General features: G+C 36.9%; 1 protein-coding gene across 1 annotated transcript; it reads right to left on the reverse strand.

Annotated features, from left to right (window-relative positions):
* Positions 1-598: 598 nt before the first annotated feature.
* LOC102718976 (probable LRR receptor-like serine/threonine-protein kinase At1g67720) lies at positions 599-5,834 on the reverse strand. Its single transcript, XM_040528800.1, has 15 exons — positions 5,420-5,834; positions 4,787-5,324; positions 4,194-4,699; positions 3,972-4,104; positions 3,812-3,883; positions 3,662-3,730; positions 3,505-3,576; positions 3,245-3,313; positions 2,894-3,048; positions 2,579-2,820; positions 2,059-2,185; positions 1,739-1,807; positions 1,443-1,626; positions 1,177-1,312; positions 599-1,052 (listed from the first exon to the last, which is right to left on the reverse strand). The coding sequence occupies exons 1-15, from the start codon at positions 5,502-5,504 to the stop codon at positions 732-734; spliced, it is 2,778 nt and encodes a 925-aa protein (XP_040384734.1). The 5' UTR covers positions 5,505-5,834; the 3' UTR covers positions 599-731.
* Positions 5,835-10,476: the final 4,642 nt, after the last annotated feature.

A 10,476-nucleotide genomic window follows, 5' to 3' on the forward strand; every position in this document is an offset into this window, starting at 1 on the left:
TTATATTATCTATTCGGCTAATATATTTATGATAGTAATTTGGCTAATATATTTATGATAGTAATTTTAAATTTAGTATGACATATTTTTAAGTATAAGTCCGTATTAGCTACATTTTAACATGTAGTTATTGACAGTATGTTTTTATAATAAATAATTGATTAATTAATTGAATTGTGGTTTGTTTTTGCAATCATGCCGCGTTTACCAGTACCAGTAAGAAGATAAATTAGACAGGAATGAGGTGCATTTTAGGTCTAGTTATATGTGAATATATATTAAAAATATCATATATAACAATGAAAATAAATATTTTACATGAATATGGGGCTCCTATAAACATTTTGCCTTTAAATATGGGGTAATCTGAAAGTTACTCGAAAGGAAACTCGCTGATAATCTTGGGTTCGGCCAGTAATCGCTAATATGAATCAATCTTGTTTTTGGTCGCTTTTGACATAGTAATAGTACGAGGGGACGAGACAAAGGAGCCAATATGATATCCATGTAAAAATCGTGAGAATGTACATGATCATCCATCTACACTTGAACTCAAATTCAAAGGTGACTGAAGCTCAACGACAGATTCAGCCAGCCGTTACCAAAAATTTCGCTTCGGCAGCAAATCTAACATGCACAGCTTAACCTAAGTAGAATGGAAACATCTCTCTTTTTTTTTTCTCCTCTCTTTCAAGACACAATCATCAGGCAGACGTGAGTGGATGCTGGAGCTACCTGAGACCTGGGCGCATGAGCAGCTCGTCGAACGACGCATTCTGCTCCAGATCCAAACTGTCCATGTTCACCGATGGAGACGTCTTGGACATGAGCTGCTGAATGGTGGAGGGCAGCTCAGGGCCTCCTCGCTCGATGGCAATGGCGTCCTGGATCTCCTTGAGCACCTCCGATATGGACGGCCTCATCAACCCCTTGGGCTTCACGCACATCGTTGCCACCTCCGCAATCTTCCACACTGACTGCAGGTCATATCCTGCGTCCAAGGACTGATCAATGATGCCATGGATATCTCCACTCTCCATGTGCGACCTAGCCTGCCAATTCGAGATATGGATGATTCAGTATCAGGGAAAGACTTTTCATCTATCATAAGATCTAGTAAACCATTATCTAAAAAAATAAGATCTAGTAAACATCATGCATGGCAGGACTTCTTACCCATTCAACAATGTTACGGCAGTGGAGCCCAAAGTTGTCATTTGAGATTGGCTCATGGCCTGAGATTAGCTCGAGTAAAATGACACCAAAACTATACATATCACTCTTCTCTGTCAGTTGCTGCGAGACATAGTACCTAAGCACACGGCAAATGGTGAGTTTGGGGATCACTTGGCATCAGATGTTACAAAGGTATTTAGCACTTCAATTTTCAACGCCATGATAACAAAAATAGACTTTGTAGGTTTCAGTAAAGAAGGCCTTACTCTGGGTCCAGATACCCAACTGTTCCTCGAACTATACTTGATACATGAGACCCATCGACAACAGGTTTTGACAAGCCAAAGTCTGCAACTTTTGCTCTCATGTTCTTGTCAAGGAGAATGTTACTGCTCTTGAGGTCTCTGTGGATGATAGTTGGGGAGCATCCTGTGTGGAGATACTCTATTCCTGATATTTTTAGTTGTTTCATGGAAATGGAGGACTTCAGAATATTTGGAATGCAGATTGGTAGAGGTACCAGAGGAAAACTTTACACACAAAGCAAGGGAGGAAGATAAACCTTTTGCAGCATCTTCTGCTATCTCAAGACGCTTGACCCAGCTGGTTATTTTCACATCAGCAGGGCCTCCTGTCAAAGGAAGATAAAATTCACATCAATCCAGCTCAATGCTGAAGAATCATGCACGGATTAGACATGTAGAGAGAACAGCAATGAAGCCACATTTTATGTGTACCATAGAAACTTCTGAAATATTGAAAAATCGTGGAAATCCTAAGATTCTAAAATATAAATGCACATAGAACGTTTGCTTATAAAAGAGTCTACACCAACAGTGTGACGCTGTTTCTGCAATTTACCATCAGTTGGAAGGGGCTTACCACGAAGGTGCTCTTTTAATGTCCCGTTATGCATGAATTCATACACAAGTATATTTTTCCCATCTTGCTGGCTGTAACCAAGGAAGCTCACCAGGTTTCTATGATGAATTCTTGAAAGCAATGTTACCTGAAACATACGTATCAGATACTAAACAACACATCACAGTAACCATCCAAAGAAAACGTATACAAATTGCGTTTTCCACTAGACCTTGACAAAAGGATACATGAGGAATGTTTAGATAGAGGGTGAGGGTCCATAGGATGCCCCACACAGAAAATGTTCATTATCTTGGACTAAAAAATAAATTGAGGTTATGTGCTAGACAACATGGTCACATCCCATTAGTAAGTCTATCAATTAAGGAGGAAAATGGATGTGACTCAGAATATATCTGGCTTTAGCTTCTGCGGCAAGGTTTAAGTCTACCAACCAGTCCTAAAAAGCAGCTACCACAATTTTCATTTATATCTTTAATACTTCAAGTGGAAACTAAATTAGGGTAGAAAAGAAACAGACCTCATTCAGGAATTCTCGGATGCCCTGATAGGAATCATTTGTAAGAAGTTTGACTGCAATTTCTCTCCCATCTGTAAGCTTACCATAGTATACTATGCCAAAACCTCCTGAACCAATTCTTCTATCAAATTTGTCAGTAGCATCTTCAATTTCGGACAGTGTAAATCTGTGTGCTGATTCTGTGGCCACTTCACTGAAAAACGAGCCTAGTTTTTTTGCTGGTGCCGCAATAACAACATTTTCTGGAGATACAAAGTAATTACTACATTACCATACACCATAACAGATATGTCCAATGAGCTAAAGAATACTCACCGTCTGATGATTTCTTCTTTCCCTTGCATGTAAACAGGTAGCATCCAATAGCAGCAACAAGAACTAAAATGGCCCCAACCACAACACATACAATAATTACAATAGTGTGGCCAATGTTGCTGTGTCCCATGTGAAGGTCACTGTTTCCTGAGAAGCTGCAGAAAGGTAACAGATCAGAACAAAGAAGGCAATCCTATGCACATATTAGCTACTGGATTTACATGTGGAAATACATTGTCACTGAAGGTACATGAAATTTGTTTTAATTCACACTGGACCTCATAGGCGCAACAGCATACACTGATTATATCAAATGATTAAGCTAGATGTTCAAATAAAAGCTACACATACTTGAAAATAATGCTCTTTTTGAAAAGCGCTTGTGGGACCTCTCCAGACAGCTTATTGTTCTGAATATACCTGTAAAGGCCTGAATCAGTAAAGGTATTTTCGTTTCCATACTGTGAATAAAGCATTTGTATGAAATGAGACAAAATCTGTAGCATAAATTCATATTGAAGATCATAAGAAAAGAATAACATATTTATTGAACTTGCAATATACATAGCATGGGAGCGGAAAGAAGAAGAGCACTAAAGAGTAGAACTTACAACTCTTTCAGGTTAGGTAGTTCTCCCATAGAAGGTGGTAATGCACCGGTTAATTGATTGTTCTCAAGGTGACTGCAGTGCAGAGAAAAGCGCCATTAGTGCTAAGTTAGAAGGATACAATTTCTAGGATATACTATGGAAATAATGGAAAGCTCACATATATTGTAGATCACGGCACCCAGTGAAATCAGGAATTTGACCAGAAAATGAGTTACCATCAAGCTTTCTGAATTTGCAGAAACAAGTTATCAGAAAACTGCCAACAATCAAGAAGGGAGAGTAGAGAATAAAACTATTCTGATCTTACAGTTCGACCAGCCCAGATAGCTTTGTTAATTCCACAGGAATACTCCCTGTAATGTTCTTCCCCGATAATGTGCTGCGAGAAATGATCCTTAGATCTCAAATACTTCAAATATTGAGCATAAATACTGAAAAACAAAGGCAGATTGACACGATCATCATACATTGAAAATATTCTGGGTGCTGCCTCTGAACTGCATTGCACCCAAGACCATGACGCTGGTAAGCAAGGATCACCACCCTCTTGTGCCCAATCTGCTTGAGGATATCGTGAGACCAAGCTGGCCATGATGTTTGCTGTCAATATTACCAGGAAACCAAATTAGAACAGAATAGTATATTTTTCATTTCTTGTACATCACATATACAGAAAGACAATTGCTGACCATCTTGAGATCCCATAGCAATCTGTACATATTTGTAAATCTCCATGGCATTCAAGATAGGTCCCTCTGATGAATCATTAGTCTTCTTGAATCCAAAAGAAAAAACAAAGGGAAGAGGAACATTTGTGTAGCCTGGTTCATACAATCGATACTTTCCCTGGGCATTCTCCTCTACATCAACAGTTGGTTTACTGAAATCTGGCTTGCCTGGAATGACCAACTTAAATTTCCTAGTTTGATTTGGGGCCAAATCCTCAATTTCTGCAAAATATGAAACCGCCCAAGCATTCCCTGGGAAATCTTCCAAATCAATCCGGTAGGTCAAGGATCCATCTTTGCCAACCACTGCAGTTTGCATGACCCTTTGAGGTGGTTGTTCGTTGGTACTGACGAATATGGGTTTTGTAGTTGATATTCTCTGTGTCCCTGGAGCAACATCGACAAGGTAATTTGCTCGCCTGACTAAATCGGACTCCCATATTCTATCAAATGGATCATCAGGGTACCTGAGCAATTAAAAGAAGAAGGAAAAAAAACACTTTTCTTAAGCTAGATATTGGCAAGGGAAGTATGAATAGGTAGCGCATATGTACCTGACTGATGCATTGCTTTCTGCACCAAAATTGATCCTTGCAGAGAGTCTAAGGAAGAACTGTTTTTCATCAGTGGTGTAGTAGAGGGAACCATTAAATTGGCGAAGCTCGAGAGTAGAAATGAAGGGCTGTCCGGTGCTGGCATTAGAGAGGCAAACGCTGAGTGTTGGAGCAGCAGCCAGGATAATCGCCTCCTGAACTACTGGGGTGGTGGCATCATCAACGACAACAGTGGTCCATGGGGTTGCTCCAAGGGAGAGATCAAACTTTGGGTAGACATTGCTGTTGTCGAAGTTGCCATAGAGAAAGGTGGCCCTAACAAGGTAGCGAGTTCTGTTCCTGACGTTCATGGTGTAGCAATACTTCCTGTTGTCCGCGGGGAAATAGCGAACGGTTGCGTATTGGTGCTGCAAGACTTGATTTTGGACCAAGAGGTTTGCTTTCTGTCCACCGGACACAAACTTGGCATCGGAAGTCCACTGGATCCCAATGCCATCCGTGTAATCATCGTCTCCGCCGCAATCCAAGCTGATGAAACCTGCATCAAACAAGGAAATTAGCCATCTGCTGCAGGTCCAGTGAATATATGGTTCCATCTACCAAGAAGAATCTGAAGAAAAAAAAAAGATTCACCAGGCTGGGCAGTGGAGAACGAGCAGAGGAGGAGGAGGAGGAGAAGAGCTGCCGTAGCAGTGGCGGCGGCGGAAGCGAACGGCATCTCCGTCACTCTCTCCGGCCAGTCTCCGTGTAGTAGAGATGGGATGGATTAGCTTAGGCTGAACTGAAGCCTGAATGAATCAATCCATCCGGTCGTTGCTTGGAAACAAAACAAGAAGGAATTTGGTACTAGTATTTGGTAGAGAGAGAGAGAGAGATGGACAAGGGAAGTTAAGTGAGGTAAACAAGATGCAGCAAACACCTTGTATTTGTTCGATCTGGAAGGAGAGGAGAGGAGAGGAAAGGAGAAGGAGAAGGAGAAGAAGACAGGAAGGGTCCCACTCCCAGCTCGCCTGCTAATCTCTGCTGCTTGCTTGCTAGTCGAAAGCAGGAGAGAAAAGCAAAGTAAGCATGAAATGGAAAGGCGAGAAGAAAGAAAAGGTCCAGCTATCTGCTTCTTGCCTTTTTGCTTTGCTGAGCGCTCAGAGTGGAGTGGCCCGCTCAGCCAGTGCAGTGCAATGCAATGCAATGGACCACCTCAGCCTCAGCCTCAGCGCTAGCGTGTCACTACTGGAGTTACTTCTCCTTACGGAGTAACTCAATCATTAATTATACATTTGCTACTTAAGAACAGACAAAGTAAGGGGCTGTTTGGGACAAGGGGCTAAAGTTTAGCGCTTTGTTCCATTAGATGTTTGGACACTTATTATAAATAGTAAACGTAGACTATTAATAAAATTCATCTATAATCTTGGACTAATTTGCGAGATGAATCTATTGAGCCTAATTAATTTATGATTAGGCTAAGTGATGCTACAGTAAACATACTCTAATTATGAATTAATTAGACTTAAAAAATCATCTCGTAGATTAACACTCATTTATGAAATTAATTTTTTATTAGTCTATATTTAATACTTTAAATTAATGCTCAAACATCCTATATGATATGGGGCTAAAAAGTTTAGCCCCATCTAAACACCCCTTAATTAGCTTAGCTTCCAAGCTCACACTTAACAAAAAAAGGAAACAGTCCACGGCCACGAGGACGCCTGCCTACTACCTCTCTTTCATGTTCTACTGTTCCACCACCAGTTTCTACAACTACTGTACAACAACATTCTAACAAACTGCAACTTTAAAAGTTTAATGCTAACATCACTCCACTTTGTCTGTTTCTTAAAATAATTTATAGTTTATAAATTGTTCAACCTACGAGGCTCAATTTTATATTGTATGATTGTCTTACCACTGTCTCCTGTTTTAATCACGTTTGGTGACTGTTTTATCACTGACTAGTTTTAGATATATGATATACTGGCTTTTTTTTCAATATATTTTACTAGTTATCTCCTACACAAATATTTTTGTAAATAAACAAACATAAGGCATGTTTAAAGTTCTTCCAATGACAGATGCAATGACACTCTTTTATGTTACGGTATCTTCTACTTTGCAATGGTAATATTATAGTAAATTTAAATCTAACTATATACTTTAAAAGTATATTAAATATTGTTAGAGATATGATTTAAATTATAATCTATATAATATATTTAGGTTATATTATTATATTCCTAGTATGACTCATAGTCTTTTTCTTTTAGACTTATAGAGTTTTATAATAAAACTTATAGTATTTTTCTCTTATGACTCCTAGGTTTTTCTTTATATATATTTTTTCTAAGTTGCATGGAAAGGATGCGATGACCTGTCTTGTTCTCTTTGTATTGTAATCATCTCCTCATAGTGGTTATTGCTGGTTGGCGCCCGTGGTTTTTTCCGTAAGGTTTTTCACGTTAAATCCGTGTCTCAGTTATGCATCAATTTTCCTAACAAATATTTTATTTGAAACTTCGGTAAGATATATTACCAATTCATCTATTTTAATATGATATATTATACACAAATCTAATGCAGTGTTATATATTTTGGTTTTAGTTTTATTCCTACAAAAATTTTACTACACATACTATCAACGTAATATAAAAAATTAGATCTGTTAGGTCCAAAGTAACGGATGACTCATAGTCATTGAAGGGTACCTTGAAAAATCCTTTATTTATTTGACTAAGTAATTATATAAAAACTGTATCAAAGTTAAACCGGGAGGGGTAACATTTTTTATATTTTTTGATTCAACAGTAGCTACCAAGTATTTAAATGGGTGCCATAAATCCAACCAATAATTAATAAACATTCCTATAGCCAACTAAATTGTAATATACCAGGAGAAAAATAAGCAACCGCAAGCTCTAACTTTAATTAAAGAAGACCTATAGTCATCAAAAGTTATATCCAATATACTTCTTATGTACTAAAATAACTTTAATTTTCACCCATACCACACATACCAATTCAAAAGCAAAAAGAATAGAATAGTCACTCACTTTATTAAATCACAATACATTCATCCTCCATGTTATCAGTTACTAATGCATTTATTTTCTACTTTCGCGAACACAGATACAATGGTGACTAAAAATAAACATATTATGGGACGAAGAGGATATAATAAAAAAACGATCTTATATTTGGATGGAGATGGTACCTTTTTGGGTTTGAAGGATATCCAAAGAAAACGATACAAAATAAACACTATCTACAAGTTTGGTTCAAATCATTATTAACCTTGGGACAAAAATACATGAATAACCTTCAGCCTGAACAAACATGAGTATTAGCCATCAGCAAGTTTTTCATAAGTATAACCCCCTTAGGCCGAAAAAAAAATGCCCCTTCACCTTTGATCCATAACTTCATTAGCATTAACCTTGCGCCTAAAACGCATGACTACAAGCTGTGGCATAATTCTACACGAATATTATTCTTTAGCCTAAAATACACCTTTGACAAAAAAAAATGACTATTAACCTCTGGTCCAAAGCTTCGTGAGTATTAACATTGGGTTAAAAACACATAAATATATGCATTTGGCCCAAAATTTAATGAGAATTAACCTAGCTAGGCTTAGAAACATGTGAATATCGAAACACACTTTTGCCCAAATTCCATGATCATTAACCTAACAAAAAGGCAATTAATCGATTTACCTTACGATGAAAAAACAAATTCATGTACTTTGGCTAAAATATTTAATGGTTTCATTTTGTGCCGAAAAACACATGAATATTAACCTTTGATAAACAATTTCATAAGCATGCACCCTAGTAAAAAAATTAAACGATTAATAGCCCACAACCCAAAGTTGCTCAATTATAAACCTTGGGCCAAAATATACATGAATGTTAACTTTTACACCAATATACATGAGCTATGCCTTGGGTCTAAAATTTTATCGATATTAACTTTGGTCTTATTAGCCTTTGGTCAGACTATACATGTGTTAGTCCTTGGCGCAAAAACACATGACTGTAAAAAAAAAAAAGGAGAACACCCTTGGGTCCAAGAATATTCCAAAATTCATGATTATTAACCATGGTACAAAACATAGATGACTTTTAAACTTTGGCCTAAAAACAATTGAGCATTAATCTTTGTCTCAAACTTTCACAAGTACTAATATTGGGTTAAAAACACATCAATATAAACTCACCACACAAAACTTCATTTAATGAGTACTAATCTTGGCACAAACATATGAAAACCAACCTTTTGCTCAATATTTCATGACTGAGACTGGGGCCAAAAAAATACACATACTCGAGTGAAGATTCTATAATATGTGTGAAGATTCAAGGAGCACAATAACTAAACCATAAACATAGCCTGTTCATGAGAAATTGTACCTTGTTTCCGTAAAGTCAGGGCCTAGAAAGAGCCAAAAATATATGTTTATTTAAAAGATATAAATTTTGCCTTGCGAGATGGATTTTCACTTTTACTTCCATGCATAAGGCTAGTTGGAAGAAAGGATTATAAATTTTCACTTTTAGTTCCATACATAAGGCTAGTTAGAATAAAACATTATAAATTTATGAGTAACCTCATGGGTTCTAGCACATGGCACGTAGGTCCAAGACTTACTAAACCACATCATCAACCAATTTAACTTGGTACTATAACAAAATAAAAAAAATATTTATCCCAAGTGTCTACAGTTTGTATAAATATGACATAATTTTACTTGTAATTTTACTACTCGTAACTACGGTGGATAGAGAATAATTGGTTAAAAGTGTGATTTTATAAACTCCGTGACCGTAATATGTGTGGTTATGTACCATGTACCAAAAATCGTATGATTTCGTGAAACTTAGTCCATAATATATGTGACTTTATGATGTTTACTCAAATTTTAATTAAAAACATCGGTAACTCTACAATTCTCTGTGTCTAGAGGATTTGTTGCTGCATCTAATCAATGAATGCAAAAGGCTCGCATTAGGCTATAATTTGGTTGAACCATACGAGAGAATGCAAAGGTATATGCATGGATGCGGACATGCGGTAGAGTGTGAGACCGGGCGGGGCACGAAAGATTGCTTAATTTTAGCCTTTTCCAGAGCCAGAGGACCCAGATGCATGGATGATGCAGCTAAAAAGCTCGACTGCACGCACCAAGAGGTTGACCAAACTACCAATTATTAAAGTTCCCAAAGAACAAATAAGGGAAAATGAGAGCATGCTAACCCAGCTGCCACACTATCAATTATTCAAGTTCCCATATAACGAAAAAGGGGAATAAGAGCATGCTAGCCTAGTTGCTCCACTCCACTCTAGTTCCATAGTTAATAAGACGAGCGTTAAATTTTTATTTTTTATGACTATTAATAACTTTAAACTATTTACCTTGAACACTAGGACAATATATATATATATATATATATATATATATATATATATATATATATGAATCTTAAAAATGTAATTTAATAAAATTAAGTATGTATTTATTTATATATTATAATACAAAATTATAGTCATAGATAGGTTTTGAAAATCATGTTGTTATCCAAAACAATAGAAATTATTAAACAAGAGGAAGTATATGTACGCATGCAACACAATTATTAGTCATCTATATTGCAGCTGCTTCAACAAAAATTATAATAACAATAATTCATATGCAC

The sequence above is a fragment of the Oryza brachyantha genome, chromosome 11 (genome assembly GCF_000231095.2).
Source record: "Oryza brachyantha chromosome 11, ObraRS2, whole genome shotgun sequence".
Classification (NCBI taxonomy): Eukaryota; Viridiplantae; Streptophyta; class Magnoliopsida; order Poales; family Poaceae; genus Oryza; species Oryza brachyantha.